Below are 20,355 nucleotides of genomic sequence, written 5' to 3' on the forward strand. Positions count from 1 at the left end.
TAATTTTCTATGACAACAGAGGTCTAGGGTGATAGTTAATCCTGAGCATTTCCATGCTCATAAATAAACTGAGCATTTCTTTTCACAGATTGAGTATGTTTTAAAAATCTAATAAACACAGTTTTCAACCAGTTATAGAGCTGTGAACAAGACCCAGGAATCTGCACTCCCGTTTTCTTTGCTCTTGGACAACAGTCTCATTTTGTTCTATTTGTACCATTGGGGAGATAGTGGCACGTTGGTTTTGTAGCCTATGTCTGGCCATGGGCATGTAGAAGCCTTTAAGCATAGCAAACAGACAAGGTTAAGTGTGCAAATGAGAAGAACATACCGTTTGGTATCTGGGGAAGTCCACTTAGACAGACAAGATGTGCTTTACAAATGCTGTGGAAAAATACAGATATGCTAGTTAGAAGGAGCAGCAAAAGTTAGTTTGGGAAATACCTTTAAAAATAACAGCTGTTCATGAGCTGATAGCATTAAAAACACACATTCCTGATCAGATTTGACCCAACATTGTGATAGAAATTTCTAAGTGTTTAATGTTGTACAAACCAAATTCTCTTCCTGCTTAAGTGTGGTAAGACTAAATATATGATGAGTAGAGCACTTTGTCTAAGCATTAGCTGCAGGATTGGTTCCAATCACTGCAACTGCTCTACAGAAAGTCAGAGAGTCTAGAGAACTGGCATTGACTGAAGTAGCCTTCTCTGTTGTGGCTGAATCTAGTCTTTTGAGTAGTATGACTGCAGGCTAAGCATACTGCAACTGTCCTTTTCATGCATAAGCCTTTCAGCCTAAATCAGCTGTAGCTTTGTCTAACTGATTTGCTAGAGAAGCTAAAAGCCAACCGCAATGAAACTCTGCAAGAGAGAGAAGAAATGTAGGATGAGAGGATGTTGAACCCTTGCACCTACCCTCATAGTTGATGCAGCCGTTGGAGTCTTCCTGACCTTTCATGAGTTCGTCTACTTCCTCTTCTGTCATCTTCTCACCTGGAGAGTGGAAAGAGCTCGCTTAATTCTTCCACACATGCAACTGAGGCTGAACCCTACAAGCTTTTTCAAAGGCTTTCCTTATTTTCTGAGTTAGTAACAAAAAGACCTATAACTGAACTGAGTTTTATTACTTTTAACTTTCTTTAGAAGTTTCACACATGCATATAGACACAGGGATTCTAGTTATCCCTACAGAGTGAAGAAACTATGCAACAAGTCCTCTATCTTTGTCCCTATGCTTTACGTCACTGAGGCATACAGCCTTTTCTATAAAAATTCTTTACAACTTCCTCAAGAAAGGCAGAGGACAGGGAGGTGCTGGTCTTTCTCTGGTGACCAGTGATAAGACATGAGGAAATGGTATGAAGCTGCATCAGGGGAAGTTCAGGCTGGACATTAGGAAAATGTTCTTCACTGGGAGGGTGGTTGGTCACTGGAACAGGCTCCCTGGCAAAGTGGTCGCAGCACCAACCCTGACAGAGTTCAAGGTGTGTCTGGATGATATTCTTAGTTTTATGGTTTAGTTTCAGGTAGTCCTGTGAGGAGCAGGGAGTTGGACTCGATCCTTATGGGTCCCTTCCAACTCAGAGATATTCCATGATTCTCTCTATTCCTCAAACAACAGGCACTCTTAATACCTAGTCCAAATTTAGAAGTAATAAACCAAACATTTTCCTTTGGGATTTCTACTGTGTTTTGTGTCCACTTTCCTCGTGGATTCCCAGTTAGGAAACCCAGCATCTTGTCTAGCTTTGTAGCCTCCTACCTTTCCAAACTGATTAGAATATCTTTCCTCCCTCTGTCATGCCTTCAAACAGCAGCAATTTTTAAAGTGCTTACAGAGATGATAATCCCTTACCCAAAGTAGCCAGTACATGACGGAGTTCAGCCCCCATAACTGTGCCGTTGCCTTCCTTGTCAAAGACACGCAGACCTTCAACAAAGTCTTCATAGGTACCCTGTTCCTTGTTGTTAGCAGCTGCTTGCAGCATGGGCAGGAACTCTTCAAAAGTAATTTTCTTGGCATTCATCTCTGGAAAGAAAGCACTAGTTGCTACATGCTAGACACTTCTATGTGTGTTCTTTTGGGATACTTGCCCTCAAATGTGGGAGAGCCTCCCACCTCACTTACACACCTCTTTCTATCCTTCACTCTGGTCTTTGCCTCAGGATTTGGCAGTTTCTTTGCAGAATCTTATTCTCCCTTATCATGGGAGTTAGTTTTCACATCCTTACTCCACCCCTCTTCTCACATAACTTTATACGCTTATGTGCATGTTGTATTTTTCTTTCCGAAATGAAACTTGCTGTATGAGTTGATCTTTGAAAGGATTTTGGGAGTGGGGGAACTACAGAATACAGTAAAACAGAAATCTTGAGCCCCAAGCAGTGGGAAAAGGTAACCAGAGTGGGATGCTGCAACTTAGACAAGCCCCTCAGGTTGCTGACATCATGTTACTGACCTCTTCAGGGTCTCTTGGATGTGGTAGCAGAGACTATTAGCAAAACAATAAACTAATTAAAACCAGGAATGTCCAGTGGGGGTGGTGTCCAAATTTACTATTTAACACATTCAGTGTAGAGGCTTAAGGACTCACAAGCTTAGTGCATCTAACCCCTTTGGTCTCATAAGCCAGAAGTTGTAGTCCTCAGCGAGGCCTTCCCCAAATGGTTTTTGTTGGAGCAAGGCTGCCAAATAAAAGGATTCCTACGCACCTCCAGCCCACACCCTCCCGGATCTTTGCAAAGAGCATCTTTCATCTGGACAGCAATGACATACAATAGATGGAAACATGGGAGAGGCTTTTGAATATACAGTTATCTACAGAAACTATTTTACTACCCAGCTATATAAAAATCACTGTCAATTATTGCTGTAGTCACTTAAAGTACTGTCATGGTCTCACTTCTGTGTTAGTCCTCTGGTCAGTGCTTCCTGCTGGTGCTAATGCTTAACTCAGGTCTTCTGAATTGGTCCTCAGAGCTGCCTTTACCAGGCCTGAGGGTTTGGATATAATTTAGCCCATCTTAATATGGTTCTGCATGACTGAAATCAGGGATCACCTGCAGTTAGGTCCTTGTTAAAATGAGGTGACTACAATATTTACCATTTCTTTTATCTGTAAAAGGGGAGAAAGGAAATAGAAAATGGCCACCTATAATAAATGGCCAACATATGCCTCAGCATGCCCAGGTTTGTAGGAGCTTTGAGCAGACCACCCCAGTCAGCAGAAATATACAGGTGGGTTTCCAGTCCCAGGGCATGTCTTGGCTCATGCAGAATATTCTGCACTGGAAGGACCTGAAGAGCTGAGTATCAGCTCTTAAAAATGGACTTACAGCTCCTCAGCAAGGGCTGAGTCACAGACGGACTGTGAGCAGCAATGAGTGTGTGTTACACCTACGCCAAGTTAACACAAAAATGATCCCTACAGAGAATTCTCCATTGCCTAAGGAGCAGGCTTTCCTCTTTCTGAGCAACGTATTCCCCATCATCATCCTCTTCAAAAGGAACTGGAGAAATTCCATCTATTGTTGCTGCAGACACCCCCACTCCTTGCTCCCCAATCAGAGCAAGAGCTCCTCTCCCTCCTGCTGTGACTATTGATTTCTGCGTAATTACAGTTCCCCAGCCTGAAGAAAGGCTCACGAGAGACTATAGGGCACTTACCCTCTTTGCTGGGGTTGCCCAGAATCTTGTTGATCTCGGCATTTGTAGGATTCTGCCCCAGCGCCCGGATGATATCACCAACCTGGCTCAGGGTGATCTTGGCATCACCAGTCCTGTCAAAGAGGAGGAAGGCCTCCTTGAATTCTGCAAGGGAAGAGCAACAGTTAAATTGAGCCAGGCAGCTCCCTATTGACAAGTTGTATTGACAAAGATGTGAGCCTGTTGTTTCCTGGCATTGTTCCACCAGTGCCGGGGGAGTTAGCCAGGGGAACCTTTGGCCCATGATCCCAAGAAAAACTCCTCCCCTCTGACATTTTGGTTTCACTATTTTTAATCTTTGTATCTACTTTTCATAGCTTTCCTGGCTCTAATAGACATCAATAGCTTTGTGATTGACCCCGTAGTCATTTCAAGCACGGGAAAAGATAAGCTTTCTGCAAACATTGCCATTCAAGACAGGTTTCTTTACATGACATAGCAGCAGAAGGTAAAAATGTTATTATCCACTCCACCTTATCTCCCCAGAGGACTGGAACTCTTCTGTCAAAGTACCTAGCAGTGCAAAACATCTGCCTGCTTCAATGGGTCCTGCCTGCAATCCCCGCATTTCAACTACACAGTGCTAATGGGAAACTTGAAGGTGGATTTCAATTGCTTCTACTTCTGTTTTCCCTTGAAGTTCCCTTACAATGACATTTCTACTCCTGTTTGTTCCCTCCTTTGTCTGCCCTTTGTGGTCTGTCCCTGCTTCTTACAGATCCATGAATATCTGGCTTTTCCAGTGGTAATACTTGTGTGGTGCTTTATTCCAGTGCATGCGCTTTGAGACTTTGCTTCTTTCAGTGCTGCCAAGTGATCAATGTTCACTTATTTCCCCCTTGCTGCTGACCAAGGACTTGGGGTACAGACATTTATCCTACAAAAATCAGCGCAGACAGTTGCCTTCATTGCATTGCCAGTCTTCACCTTCTGTTGCAAAGTTCCATGTTAATTATCTTACTATATTTTTCAGGCTTTTTAGAGTATTTGTTGCAACGAATAAAGTGTTTTTTAAAAAAGGGGGGGGGGGGGGGGGCAAAAGTCCAGGGTCTAGCTAAAAAGCTATCTTCAAACTTCATACACCGAGAGTGTCTTGGACCATGCTGTTGATCTTTTCTGCACTGCAGTGTCTGACAATGCTGTGTTTTAGTTCCAGCTCCAAATAAACTAGGTGAAATGTCTTTCCCTTGGCTGTGATGCACTTCCAGCAGCTAGACAAGCTTTGTGTTTCATAGCGTGTGTAGGTGGAATGCTCTTTGTGCCTTGGGGTGGATTTAGGAGTAATAAACCACATTTCAAATAATGTCTTCATCTTGTGCTGGGGACGTTTGATGCAGAGGTATTTAGGGTCTTGCTTTAGCCATCCATATACTGCCTTAGTGGAGGAGTTGCTGGCACCCAGTAAAACTGCTGATACAGGATGTCAGCCTGCTAGGCTGTAATCTAATACATCTGAAACTAATCGTCTTACTATCTGATGTGAGAGACCTATAACCCTTTACTGCTAACCCTCTCCCCTTACAGCTTTTATTGCAGGGTACGAAATCAAGGCCTTCTGGACCTGTGCAGAGCTCCCCCTTACAATATACCAACTTGATATCGGCTCCTGCTCTAGCAGCTGAGGTCGATGGAGCTATAGTGATTTTATACCATACGATCTGATTTTTCATCTGGTGCATTAATGACATTTAGCCAGAGTGAGGTATAAAACAATGTCAGTTTGCTATTAGCAAAGCCATCAGGAGAGTTCTCCGTTTTGTAAATCTCATGAATTTTTATGTTCACTGGGTTCTGAATGCTGCTCCCCAGCTCAGAGAAAAGGCCTGATTTTATTTTTGTCTCTCAGGCATGCACTTCACTGCGATATATCTTCGCTGTGGGGTTTTCTTTTTAGTTTTGTTTTTTATATAGTTAGTCCTAGGTTATACCTCTGCTGGAATAAGCACGTCTAAAATCCCTCTGCGAGGAGTGTCCTACCCAGCTGCTAGTGCATCAGCCTGCGTGGATGGAAATAGTTACTGAGGGTAGGACATCTCTGTTCCTGGGAAATTCTCCCTCTCTCAAGTAGCTTTTAATTGCTCCACTGCTTGGTTCAGGCATCGCAGCATTACAGCAGCTGGATGATCTGAAATATGTAGGGAAGCTGAAAAATATTTTGCTTTGTTATGCATGCCAGCAGCTTTGAATTGATGGCATTTTTCCATAAACCCTCCCAACCCTTTTGTAGAATTTTTAGAATTCAAAAGTGAGGAAGAGTCCAAATGATTTTCTTTGTGACCAGGAATGTTTGGACTGCAGGAAGAAAAATGTTTCCAGTCTCACTTACTGCACTATACCTCTCCCTATTGCTTTGATGGTGTACCCCAGCGCTTGCTGGTGTTCAGAAAGTTTAGGACTCTCTCTTAAGACTTGCTTCTAGCTATTCCTCTCCCTCTGAATTTCTAGTAAATCCTTGTATTTTCCATTCTAAATACTTTGTTCACAGTGAGAAGTCTACTATATTTGCTACTGATTTTTTAACATTTTTTTAAACCTACATTATTTAATATAACTCAAATGCATCTCTTGGGATATTTAAAACACTCCAGCTTAGATTTCCAGAGCTTCAATGGGGATATTTGTTCATGTCAGAATTTTTAATTGGATCTTTCTAGCAGATTGAAAAAAAAAATTTGGAACTTGCTGGAGGCTTGTGAAGCAGAGGATACAGCAAGATGTTCAAGTATTGTAGCATATCCAGACTATTGTGTTTATATGCAACAGTTTACACAAGTCACTTATTTGATGACTATTTCCATGCTTCATTAATGTATTTACAGTAAAACAGCCTTTCTTCCTCCCTTTCCACAACACCTCCTGGCAAAAGTGACATGTAGGCCTCTTGCATCTTCTGTTCACGTAAAAGTGCAATGCCACTGCAGCTAAGTTAAATTTTCATCTCACTCTCTCCTTCTGTTGTCCTTCATCTGCCCATTTCCCCCATGACTTTCAAACGCAAGACCCATTTTCAGCATCCTTGTGAACGGCCAGTACAGGAGCACAACTGAAAAATGTTCAGCAGGTAGAGCTGCTAACACCAGCGTATTTCCTCTTCATACCATGGCATAAACTTCTCAGCTTGGGCAGCACATAAGGACCCAGATAAATTACATGTAAATGTATGGTCAGATTCTTGTTCAGCGTAAGTCAACACTGCTGCTCTGAAGTCAAGAGTGTGGTGATTTATACCAGCTGAAGTCCTAGCTCATCTTTTTGTAAAGGTTAGACTTCTGAGTCTGTAGCTCCTCTCTGAACCCACACACATGTAAAACACATCGGCTCTCGTAACTTACCATCCTTTTGCTCCTGGGAGAACTCGATCTGTTGGAAGGAAATCAATCACAAAAAATAGCTTAAGAAGGAGTGGCTGGCGGAAAACCTGTTTGTTTTCTAAAGCATCCAGCTCAATCCATGAGTCATCTTCCAAAACAGCAAAAATGTGGCCTGTCAGATGCGCAGAAGTAATGCAGATAGCAAAAGAGCTGTTAAGACTAGTGAATATTTAGCATTCGGTAGCTGTTATGTTCCCCCTCCTGCCCCCTGTTAAACTTTAACTTTTATTTCACTTACCACTAATTTGGTCAGGAGTGAAGGACTGCAGTTGGGAAGAAAAAGAGAGAGAAAAAAGAGAACTAGTACTGCTGAAAATGCACTGAGAGAAAGCAAATAGCACAAAGTAGCTGAGTACTCTCACATCTGTCTTGCCTAATGTAATTAGGCCGTAACAACCTAAACTAGCAACTTCCCTTGTAAAAATGCATCACCAGTTCTATTCGTAAAGATTCTATTAAAATCTGCATCCCAGGGAAAGCCAGGGTTGTGGCTAGAAGCAACAAAATCTAAAGTCTCTTAACTAACGAATAAGTCATTAATGTACCATCAGGTCATTTACTGGTTTAGTACAGACCCATTTTATTAAGACCATTTGAAGTAATATTGCTTAACAAGTAGCTTTTTTTACATTAACATAGAAATTAAACCAATCCCTTAAAGTTTGTTTCAAATTAGTTTTTGACAGTACAATGTTTCATAAAGTACTAAACTATGATATTTTCTTATATAAAAATACTACTATTTTCCATTGCCACTTTAACCGGTTGCATCCAATTTAAAAAAAAAAAAAAAAAAATGCTTAGCAGACAGCACTAGCAAATTGTAACCCTTCTGTCAGAAGCTACAGGAGCTGCACGTCTACCATTGCCTGGTGCGGATCTTGAGGCTAACTGGAAAACATCGCATAGTACTTTAGGTTTAAGGAGGAAAGCCAAGCAAACCTAAACTGTCTTCTGGACTGTCTTTCCCCACCATAGAACTAACTTGAGCAAGAAGCCCAATTTACTTATGTAAAATACACTGACTTGCTGCTAACTATTAGCTCTCCAGTGGACCCACCATGGTTGAGAGTTGGAAAAGCAGAGCAGCAGACGGGCAGGAGGGATTAGCTGAGAGGTCTCGAGGGTGGTCCTGCTTTCCTGGCCTTTCTTCCCCTTATTTATCTGGCGGTGCTGACGGCATTGCCTGGATTAGGTGTCAGAAGGAAGCGGTCCCTCCCCTTGGCGAGTTCTTTAACTTTCTTAGGGCAAAGTGACAGGAGGCTCCATGTCTTGATCGACATCTTATGATGGCTATTTTTAGGAGTCTGGAGAGGGGCAGGGAGTGGCAAGCAGAAAGTTTGATTCATGTCAGCACTTTCTGGGTCCGTATCATCAAGAGGAGATATTCCTTGTCCAGACCTATCAGGACTTCCTTATAGGGAAGGATTCTATTTCTCCAATAAGCTATAAAGTCAGTGAGCAATGAGCACTGAGGGTGAGAGGTGCCATGTGTTTGCCTAGCTGGCTGGTTTTACATGTGGCTTGCAGGTTGTGTTAGATGCAGCTGGATGGTCCCCGTACCTTCACTGGGCTTTGCTCAGCCCCTTATATGGATAATACAGTGCTCAACGTTAGATGAGTGGTGCTGCTGCTTGCCTGCTCAATGTGATCCAGTTGGCACTGAGCAGAAGATTAACCTGTTGATGGAGGTGATGTCTGACTGTGAAGCTCTTCCTCTGCACTGGTCACGTTTTCCACATTTTGAACATTAAGGGAAAAATTATCCATGTGTTTTGGACATTGGATGGACTGTATTGGTAGGTTAGCGGCTGATGTGTACATGTACCCTGCAGGGCAGTGGGAATTTAGTATTCACAGCCTGTGCTCTCTAGGACACTCTTCCTCTAGGGCTGGGGTTAGGCAGGGCACCAGTATGCCAGCTTCAGAGCTCACTGGTGTGGTGAGAGGAGGTGCAGCTGAGGTTTTTGTGATGTGGGGGAAAGAGAGAAGCCGTGCTAGAAGCTAAGACCCCCAAAAGGGTTTGTGAACTGGAAGGATGACTGTTCATGGTGGGGAAAGGGGTACTTGCTCTTTGGGTTGCAGACTGGAGGGGTCATGGTGGGACTACAAGTGGGGAGTTTCTAGGTAGGTTGCAGGAGGTAGAGGCTGCAGCTTCTTCAGTAGCAAAGATCTAGTACCACCATGTAGCATCCTCCAAGCCCAGGTCAAATCTCTGAATTGCTGCTGTGAGACATTGCAAAAGGATTAGAAAACTTTGCTCTAATACTTTTTACTTCCCCCATCACCTCAACTGGGTCAAGAGTGTCATGGAGCCAGGGTGGGAATGGTTGTGTGACACCAACAGACTCCCTGTTGAAAACTCAAATCCCCTCTCTAATTTCTGTTGACTTCCTTTGTTGAGCATTCACTGCGCCTGGTTTTCTAATAACAAAATGTGATTAGTGAGGGAAATTTTCTCCTGTAGCTCGCTTAGTTACCCTGAAGATAAGCATAACCTTTGTGAATGTCTCTTTTCAGTATATTGAGGGCTCTGAAAGAAAGAATCAAATCCAAGCAGACTTAACTTTACTGTGGTGGTTTTTTTTCAAACTGAACAATCAAAATAGGTCAAAATATTTGGTTTGATTTGAGACATTAACCTCCTATTTTAAAAACTAAAGATACAGCTGCAAAGAGTTTTCTAAGCTCTCTATTTTATCTGGAAAACATTCTGTCCAAACAGATTATTTGCATTTTTGGAGAAATATCTGTAAAATATACTGAGTATGAAAAATGCTCCACTGCCAATCCTTCACTTTTGTTTTTTCTGCTATTTGTAATCTGCTAGCCTGTGGGAAGAGGGATGTATTCATGACAAAATGTAGCTGTGATCAGGTGTGGTTGCATAGAAAAGGGGGTCCATGCTTTTGTCTGAATTGGCTAACAGATTTAGCACAGTGCAGACCCCCTGGCTGGAGCTGAAACTTGGGCAGTGAGAAAGCTAATATAGATCTTGGCCATCAGTCCCAATGCATTAATAGAGGAGCTTTCTAAAGACTTGGACAGAGCTGAAATGTTGCCTGGGTCAATGCAGTGTGTTGTCTTTTGTGGAATTTTCCTTCTGCCCTCAACCTCTTGCTCCCCAGAGCTGGCAACTTGGAAATGTTCCCCTGAAAACAGTTTTTTTTAAAAAAAAGAAAAAAAATTAAAGGAAAACTTTGATTCATTTTCTTGAACATTTTTGCTTACTTCCAGATAAGCTTTATAGTTGGCTACAACAAAACTCATCCTGAAACACTTTAGATGCCAAGCAGAAAATAACTGGGGCACATTTGTCTTGGGCATAGAAACCTGATACCTGGATTAGCCATCTGGCTTGAATAGGCTATCAAATATGTATAAATTGAGAGGGTTCTACATATAAACTGATTCATCTTTTGACCATATGAGACTTTGGTCAGATTTTAATTGAGGAAATACTAGTATACCACATCAGCCCTTCATTTTATTACTGGTTCTTGAATAAAAGTGCACTAGAGAAGAGTTTTGCTGGGGAGAAATATTCTAGCATGGGAATGTTGCATTCACTTGAATTAGGAATCACCATGCTTTAAGCCAGTAGGGTCTGTTGAGGGCTTAAAATGTTACTTGCTTTGAGTAAGGGCATCTACAAATGGCCTCGTTATAGAAAGTATTTCAAACACTGCTTAAAAGAAATTAAAGGTTAGATTCCTGATTCTGTAAGGAGCTTTCATAAACTTCAAAAAGTAGAAAGAAATATTTTGCAGGGATCTGATCTTTGTTCTGATCCGGTCATTGTTCTCTGCATTGTCAGAGGACATGATGAGTCTCAGGGCCTTAAGGAAGATGTTGAAATTTTAGGGAGTTTGGTTTAAAAAAATAAGTACACACACACACACACACACACACACACCCCCAAGCAAAAATAATGAAAGATTGAAGGAACTGCAACACATGGGGAGACCAGAAGGACTTGGATTTCTCTAACTTGTCTTAGCCCTTATTTATGGACAAAGTTGTTATCCAGGAGGTTATCTTTGCCAAAGAAAAAGGTGGTGTGTTTTTTGGGGGGGTTATTTGGGTTTTTGTTTGTTTGTTTGTTTGTGTGTTTTTAAGATTAAGGCTTTTCCATGTATAGTTTGTGACCACCTTCTATTCTTCTTGTTGCTAGATAGAGGCATTTTGACCAGGTCCCAGTTAAATAGGGTGGGGTGGAGAGGGTTGTATGCAACTCTGTATCACCAGCTAAGCAGAAGACCCAGTCCACACAAATCTTTTGTTTCCAAATTCTCACTGACGTTCCTAACTTCCCAACAAATCACCAGTTCCTGGGCCTTAGGACCCTGACCTTTTCAGTGTGGTGCTGTGCTCACCTATTTAGCCTGGTGGGCACTGGGACTGAGTACAGCCATGCTGAGTGACAGTCGCTTTGTGCTCACTGTAGATGTGTAAATGTCTGGACAGGGTGAAAAGCCCTGAGAAAAGATGCTGCTGGGAGTTAAAGCATTCATGCTCCATTTGCTTGCTACCCTTTGGGTGAATTACAGAGAAGGGAATCATCTTAGGATGTTATTGGAGAGTCACCAGATATTTCAAGGTACTGTCTCTGCAGAAGAGACTGAGAACATATCAGATGTCTTGGAAAAACAGAGAGGAGAAAATTGGACAGTCCTCTAGGATACTCATTGTATATTTAGCCTTTTATTCAGGACTAGAGGGATTTTTTTATTTTTGGGTGGAGAAAAGCTAGGTTTGTGCCTACAGCAGTTCATATGATATCTGCTCACCATTAATGCATGCTCCTTGATTAATACAGCTGTACATATTTTCTGGTAGATATCACTGGGCACAGGATTACACAGCTCTCAAACCCCACTGAAAAGCGGGCTGTCATTCCCCTGTCCCTCACCCCCGTTCAATAGCTTGTGTGATTGATGCCACAGATTTTAGAGAGGCTACTTCTCATTTAAGTAAGAATCAACAGTGTGATGGATTTAGCCTCATGTCTTTTATGAGGCAGAGAAACATTAGGAGCAGATGAGCTCTTGAGAAAGAGAGCTCTGTTTTGAAAACAGAGCTGCCTGGAAATACAATTGAAGAAAGAATAAAAACGACCACCACTATAGGAGCGAAAATTGCGTGTGTGAGATACCATGAGGCTTGGAAGAATAGCTCAAAATCTCTTTGAGTTTAATGGACTTAACTGCAGACAGATGAATTTGAATTTTTTCTAAGCGTTCTGGTAACTTTCCAGTTTGTTTACTTTTAAAGCTTGTAACTTCACAGTCGCTTTACAGTTGTGCAAAAACTTTTGGAGGAGGCTTGCTGATTAATTAATGTGCCCTTCTGAAATCTCTGGGAGTGAAATGTGCTCTAGCTGCACTGTTGTTCATACCATTTTGAATAGATCTCATTAGCTTCATGGGGGCAAATGCGTTCAGTTGTGCCTATTGAGGTGCTGAACTCTTCTCCCTGGTATACAGCACTAGGACATTTGGGAATGGTTCAAAGCTGCACCAGGGAGGTTTAGACTGGACATTAGGAGGCATTTCTTTACTGAGAAGGTGGTCAAGCCCTGGAACAGGCTTCCTAGAGGCGTGGTCAATGCCCCAAGCCTGTCAGGGTTAAAAAGGCATTTGGACAATGCCCTTAACATCCGTCAACTTTCGGTCAGCCCTGAACTTGTCAGGCAGTTGGACTAGGTGATCATTGTATGTCCCTTCCAACTGAAATAGTCTATTTAATTCATTTGTAAAAGTGTCCCCTTTCCAAGTGCGTTTAGTTTTGCATGAATGTGTATAATCGAGAGGATGTGCAAGGAAATGTGAGGCTCTGGAGCCCTGCTCTCAGAGAGATTTGTTGTTTTAACATGCCTCCCAGTGGCAGTGCTAGAGTATTAACATTATTTAAACTATTGCTACTTGACATTTGAGTGATATGCAGTAAACCAGCCAGCTGAAAATGCTTTTTGGCAATGGGTATAAGATGTCATAAAGCCTCAGTGAAGTGGGGGCAAACTTCCAGCTTGGTTGTTTCCTATCTCCTTACAGACAACTTCTTTCTGTACTTGTCATTGGCTAAATTAGTCACCTTCTTGCCTTATGTAAGGTAAACTCAAATATCTTGTTACTATCAGTTACACTCTCTCTGTGCTCTAAATTTTAGAAATATTTGGGGGTTGTTCTGATTTATTAGTTGATAGGAGAAAAGCTCTGCCACACAACCACTGTTAACACTCTAAATTACTCTGTGAGCTCTTGAAATCTTACTCTCTGTGTAATTTGCTTTAAATTCTACTGTTTCTACCAAAGTTTTTCACTCCCCAGACCCTCCAAAGGCTATAGGTATCTTTTTTTAAATGCTGCCAAAGCTGTGAATTACTAAGAATGGATCTTGTAAAAACTAATTGTTTTCCAAATAATTTTTCAGGTTAGCAGACATAAGAAAAAAGTGTCTATTAATATATATGGACAGTTCCTACTTTTGAGGGGCTCCTTGCTTAGCAGCACTTTAGGAAGAAAAGGAGGCAAAGTTCTTCTGAAAACTCTGTAAAGAAAACTAAAAGTGCTGGCTTTTCTGTTTGCTTTTCCTTCTGGTTTTCAACAGTGTCCCAAAGGGATGTCTTCATGCGTAGCTGCATCTGATGTCCAAGTTACCTGTCCTGGGACATCTTTATGCTGTGCCTCACCTGTGCAGTGATTTAGCAACTGCCAGCAACGTGGGTCTGGCATCCCTGGCAGGGTTCACAGGGGCAAGGGATTTGGCTGGGGCTGCTCTGCTCCAAGGCGGATCGCAAATGCTGCCGTATCTCAGTGTTTGAAGTGGTAGCAGGCAGCTGGTCTGGAAGGCATCAGATAGGCACCTTTACATCTCTTAAGGCTAAGTCCTGTTTGCGCTTGTCCCCTTCCTGCCTGAAAGGGCACTTGGGACTGGTGACCTGGGCCAATGGGCAGTCCTCGGGAATCTTTCTGCAGTCATCACTGGAGCTGGATCAGCCATCATCTGAAGGCCTTCACCAAAAATTTCAGGCAAAAACCTGCCAGCTCCTAAGAAAACCCTTAGCACTATGAGCGAAGCTACTGTTAACATTCCTGTTCTCACTCCACAGCTTCACATGGATTTTGTCTGCTGTATAATTGCTCTCCGAGTGCTTCAGCTGACATTTGCAGTCCTGCTTGCCCTCCAGCCCAGAAGCTTTCTGTCAGTGCATTTTAGTGAGTTTATCTCTCTCTGGTTATATCCAATGCAATGTCTGTTCAGAGATGACCTACTTGAGTAGTGAATGTAATAGGAATTAAGGACACTTGAAGAAATGTTTTTTACTGCCTTAAGAGCTCTGTGTTTAAAAACAAATGATCACACAGGTTTGCTTCCATGCAGCAGGCTTCGTCATGCATCACACAGTTACAGAAGGCCTTAGCAAGTCTTTACTAGTTGATAGCTTTTAATCACTTTTCCCCTAAAGATGTAGGTGCCTTATCTGCAGTTGGGCATGGCATAATTGGTGTCCTGGGATTTCAGTCTTGGAAACAACCAGCATGGGAAGCCTTGTGTACCAAATGATCATCACTTCCACCATGGATACTTGCAAGAACCCAATTTCTGTCTCTGCTCAAGAGAGGATACTCAGGTATATCCTTGAAGTAAAGGGCCTCATGTGACACCAGATCAGAGTGCTACACGTTCAGATCAGATCACCGTCTGCAGAGCAGAAGCCTATGAAACACTGCACTCAGCATCTCCAGCACCCAGATCCCAAAACATCACAGTTAACGCTATGAGCTTGGGCTCAGTCCAAGGACTGTTTGCATGTGCTGGGAAGGGCCCTTAGATTTCCAGTAAAAAACCCACACACTTTTCCTGTTGGGGTAGGGACTGAGTTAAACCAATTTGGGCGATATGAAGTTTATCCATTTCCCACTGCCTCAGTTGCAAAACCAAGCATGAGACATCCTCATCATTAATGTCTCATCCCAGTTATTGCAAACATAGACCCATAGTAGTGCTGTTTGTCAACTCAACATTTCTTCTCACTCAGGCTTGTGTGGGATAAGGAAGTTGACAAAACAGATAAGCTATCTTTTTGGGAGTGTCCTTGGCCACAGTTTTAACTACAGAATTCTTGGGGGTCTCTTAACAAAATGACCCGTATGGTCATTTTGCTTTTAATCTTGGTTGGTTCCTGGTGGTAACTCTCAGATGCATCCATCACCCTGTTCTTCTCTTGTCGGTTATGATTTAGTCTTTAACATTTGTACCTATCATTCAAATCCAGCACATGCAGTGATAAGGAAAACTGTATATATAAATTTTGTCTGGAAAGGCTTGTGCAAAGTAGATTTGAGTTTCCTGAGTAGGGGGAAAAGGGTCTTTAAATTTCCTCTTCAAAAAAAATTCTTCCTCCCTGCCTTGACTCTCTTCCTGTAAGCTAAGGTGAGCTGAGAAGGGGCTGAATGTAGAGATTTGAGTCTTTAGCAGTTAGGTATCCCTGTTACTCAGTTTTATAGTCAATAGATGGTGCTCAAAAATAGAAAATCCCATACCATCTTCTATTAGTACTAGCGAATCACCAAATATTTGCTTTAATTGGGTTAATTTAAAGTAGAGAAAAAAAGAACAGAAAGGCCTGTCACAACTTCTGATGGTGACAGACAATTTTGGGGTGCCTGCATTTGCAGGAACCCAGCTTCAGACCTCTTAAAAAAATAATAAAAAAAAAAAAAAAGCCTGACTTTCAAAATGTGCACCCAAAAAGGCTCAGAAAAACAGATTCCCTGAAGATGGGCCAAGCAGGGCATCTGAGAGGAGGGGTACCCCCAAAAGAATCACTAGCCATGTTTGTAAACCACCTTCCTGTTTGTTTTGGAGAATATCATGGTCTCTGATGCCAATTTAAAATGAAGTACACTGCCAAATGTGGCTTATTTGGCTGCTGTAAACCCTTATTAGGCAGCTCTACCCTTACCCAATCCAGAAGGGGTTTGATGTCTCTTTATAAAATCTAACAAAGCCTTTCTGTGTGTTTGCCTGCTGTGTGGCTCCCCAAATCATCGCCAGCACTGCAACCTAGCATTCCAAGTCACCCCTCATTAGTAGCAAGCTCTGGCACGGCCACTAATTTCCCTGAGGAGTGGAGGGGAGCCCACTTGATGCCCTTGTTCAAAGTGCTGTGTCTTTGACTCCAGGCATGGTAAATCATTGCAAAGAGCCCCAGGACAGGATTGTTCAGGGAGTCCCAGTCAAAAACCTGGTTTTAAGTACTCCCTGGCTGCAACGTTTTGCTGGAAATGGTGCTATGCCTTTTCCCACGCTGAGACTTTGGTGGCTGAATGGAAGGATTCAGGATTAATTAATACTAATTAAGGGACTAGGCTAAGACTCAGAAAATTTTGATTCCTGACTCTGATACATCTCCCAGGCAAATCACTTATAAGAAGACATTGTTTCCCTTTGCTGCCTGAGCTCTGAAAGGGTGAAAAAGGAATAATCCAGGGTGGCTGTTTGGGACCTTGAGGAGTTTTCCAGTCCCTGCCCCTGCTGCAATACAGGGTGAAAGGCACCATGGTTGTTCCTGGTGCCTTCTTGAAGAGCCCAGCACTGGAGGTGCCAGTCTGCCTGGACAGACCTTGACTGATATGGGGTCTCAGGTGAGAGGGGAGGGTCAGGGTTAGAGGGGACGTGCATCACCCTCGTGGGCAGTGTGGGTTTCTGCATCACCTTGCAGCCATGTCTGTGTGGTTGGGCAGACTCCCCCCGCTGCGGAGGAGGCTCTGTCCACCCTTGCAGCGCCTCTGAGGCACCCTGCTCCTTGCATGGAAAGGGCATGACGAAGAGTGGAGGAGATACTTGTAGAAAAATATATGCTAGTGATGAACACGCAGGGCAGGGGGCTGTGCCACCCACTACCTTGCAGGGTATTCCTGTAACCTCCATCATGCTGCTTATATCTTCACTTATTTGCAAATAGGAATAATAATGGTTACGTGGTACCGCTAGCCTAAGAGTTTTATCATCTAGCCCAGGTTTCCCCCCGCCTTCAAAGAGGAAGATATTTTGTCTGATATTATCTTTCAGATAAGAAAAAGAATTTAGGGAGACTCTCTTCTTTTATCAGTCTGAACATGACAAAACCTGGAGTGTTCTCTCTGTGCTACCAGTATATATTTCCTGCTATAATGGAGAGCTGTCTGGGTAAAGGAGTGAACTGCAGAGATGCATCAGATGCAGCCTGCCATTTTTTAAGTGGTAATACACTAGTAAGACTATTTATGTAAAGATAGATTAGCTAGGATCACTGGAGTTGAAAATTCTATTTTCTCCTAATGAACTGGACATAGAAAGCTATCAAATCATATTAAATTATTTAGTAGGAAATGTAGCTTGCATTCCCCTTCATCTCTGGAGACGAGTGAAATGTGAGGTCTAATCTAATTTTCAGACAGTATTCTCAAAAACAGTGGGCTTTTCATGTAGGCTTTACTATGATCTCTCAAAGTATTTCAAAATGTCTTTTTTTTTTTCTCTTGCTCTTGTTTTGCTTTGCCAGTGGGTTCAGCTTCAGTCTTATGAGAAGTTACATACTGTTTCAGAAAAATACTGACTACTGACTGTGAAAATTAAAGTAAATTTCAAGAAATTTCACTAAATGGGTCATGATCTTGGGACTATATGTATTAAGATACCTGGAACAGAATTCATCATGAGATGAAAATGAGTAGGTCCTATTCGGACTCTTTGTACTCCTTCTTTTCTCCATAAGAGGCATGATTCCTTATGTAGAATTTAGCAAATTGTTCCTGGGACCAATCGGCTTGTCAGGTAGGTGGAGAATAACTATTTATAGTCCTACCCAGAGAAACTGGTCTGTCTTTTCATCTCTTTAGCTGCTTAACCTCCCTCTCCTATTTCCTAAGTAAAGAATTTCCCAACATGGAGGAATTTTCTTTGGAGGGTCAACACAACAATCAGTGATGTTGGTTGGCATGCAAAGTCTAAAGACAGTATGAGATTGAATGGAAGTGCAGTCAGAGGGAAACCTCCAAAAGACTCTTCCTCTGTTGCTTTCAATTTGCAGCAAACTACAAATTCTGAGCAAATATGTAAAGGTGAGAGGAAATCACTTGAAACGCTTCCATCCATGGCTTTGCAGCTCATGGTCTCTATCAATGTTTGTTGTACAATGCAAATGAAAAGAAAATAGATGGAACGGCCAAATCCCTCTCTCTCTTTTTTTTTTTAATCTGTTTTGTTGTGTTTCTGCTTTTAAAGATAAGCCATGCTGATCTCAAAACACATGACCAAAGGGTCATCAGGTGTTGCAAAAATTTGGAAAGGAATTTGAATTGGAACTGCAAAATAAGGTTTGGGTTTAGTACAGTGCTGTGGGAAAACATTGCCTTTCAAGTTTCAGTAACCCTTTGCTGTCCTCATGCACCTACTTAGGGGGTTTTGGGGTTTTTTTTTTTGTTTTTTTTTTTTCTTTTAAATTTAGCTTTACCAAACAGGTCTGACTGATAGTGATTTGGTAAAAAGTTCTGAGCGCCACACTCCAAAATAACTTTGAAATCACCAGGCTTCACTCTTGTGTTAAATCATGCGCCATGCATTACACCCCTCCAGCTACTAAAACAATCAAAAGCTCAGGCAAGTCAATGAATCCATCGACCGAGGTTACTCATTCATTTCACTGCAGTCCCCAAACCAGAACCAAACACATGCAATATTTCACTGCAGGTCTCATCTGGGACTCTGCGAACTTTCTCCTTTAGGAGCGCTTTGGGTCTGCAATCAGCACACATTCATCCATTTACCTTGATGCTCTTGAGATCAATTGCAGGTTCTTTGGGTTTAGCTGGTGCGGGTGCTGGCGCTGGTGCTGGCGCGGGTGCTGGTGCTGCCGCTGCCGCTGGTTTCTTTACGTCCTTCTTTGGTGCCATTTTGTGTTGCTTAAACTTGAAAGTAAAGGTGCCCCCCCAAAAAAAACTTAAAAAAAAAAAAACAAATCCAAAAAAACCCCCGAACCTTAAAAGTGATTCCCAGGAGAGGAGCAGTGGTCAGAATGAGCTACAGCCTGTGCCCTGGAGGTGGACCTGATGTGCTAAACTCTATAAGGGCATATATATATATTTCACTTAGTGCCTCATACAGTCCTGACACATGCAGCTGGATTGGACAGCTTGCTAATCAAGGGGGATGTCATTCCAGCTCGAGCTATAAATGGAATATAAGAGTTCAGGGCTTCATAAGATCAAGGGACTTCAGTGGCGTTTTCCCCCACCTCTTTAAAAACCCCAACCACCTCCCCTGTATTTGTTTTTTAATGTGTGCAAAGGAGAGGGAAATATGACAAACCTAGTTTCAGATCTGCTGTTGACATTCGGTCATGGATTGGACAGTCCTTTTTCTCATCAGAATTTCAGTTCTGCTTAAGTAATTAATCTTTCTTTCCTTCCCACCCCTTTTTCCCCTGCCTGTGTAGCGCTCCAGGAGGATTTGGTTTCAAGCAGGAATTTTGACTTTCATGGCTGGGAAGATCATCAATTTCCAACCTCATTTGCCTCTCTCCCCACAGCCCCTCACTCCTCCTCTGCTTCCTTCTTTTACAAGGAAGTGTTGATCAAGCAAAGGCTCTGGCTGTTTAAAAATAAAGCAGACAAATATGGAAAACACTGCAGTACCTTCAGCCAAGACATCTCTCCCAGACCCTGAGTGTCTTTCAGCTGTTCTTACTATTCATTCCTATCATGTTAAGACTGTGTTTAAAATTGAAAATTGCTTCCTTTAATCTTTTCCTTTGATTTTCTTTTTCCTCTCCTAGGGATAAGCTGAGCCCTGATAGAATAGAGATCAGCTGGATGTTATGTTTTCCCACACAAAAGGTTTCCTTTTGTAACGTATTTATGATTGGAAATTAGCCATCAGGCAAGGGAGGCACGTCTATTTTCACCTTGTTTGCCTGCCCATCCTGTGACTCTTGTTTATCTTTCCATCCCTCAGTCTCCTGATGGACCTCCCTGCCTCCCCATGCTCTCTGGGAGATGCAACTTACAGGAGAAGATGGCTTTTCTGTTTTCAGTAGACTTTTTCTATCACAGCAAAACAGCTCCTAACTCTTTCAAACCTCATGGTTCTCCCGGGTCCACATGACTGAGATTTTCTGCAGAAAAATGCAGGACTGCTGGTTGTTCCTCACTTTTCCAGCAATCTTGCTCCCATTTACTCTCCAGACTCCTGAAGTTCTGTGCTAGTAAGAGCAAGGCTTTTGATGGGGCCC

The 20,355-nt window shown here is 42.5% G+C and overlaps 1 protein-coding gene across 1 annotated transcript; it reads right to left on the minus strand.

Moving 5' to 3' along the window:
• Positions 1-355: 355 nt before the first annotated feature.
• MYL1 (myosin light chain 1) lies at positions 356-19,018 on the minus strand. Its single transcript, XM_009493493.2, has 6 exons — positions 18,893-19,018; positions 7,041-7,068; positions 3,670-3,813; positions 1,858-2,031; positions 918-995; positions 356-384 (listed from the first exon to the last, which is right to left on the minus strand). Exons 1-6 carry the CDS (start codon positions 19,016-19,018, stop codon positions 356-358), a joined length of 579 nt encoding a protein of 192 aa, XP_009491768.2.
• Positions 19,019-20,355: the final 1,337 nt, after the last annotated feature.

The sequence above is a fragment of the Pelecanus crispus genome, chromosome 5, assembly GCF_030463565.1.
Source record: "Pelecanus crispus isolate bPelCri1 chromosome 5, bPelCri1.pri, whole genome shotgun sequence".
Lineage (NCBI taxonomy): Eukaryota > Metazoa > Chordata > Aves > Pelecaniformes > Pelecanidae > Pelecanus > Pelecanus crispus.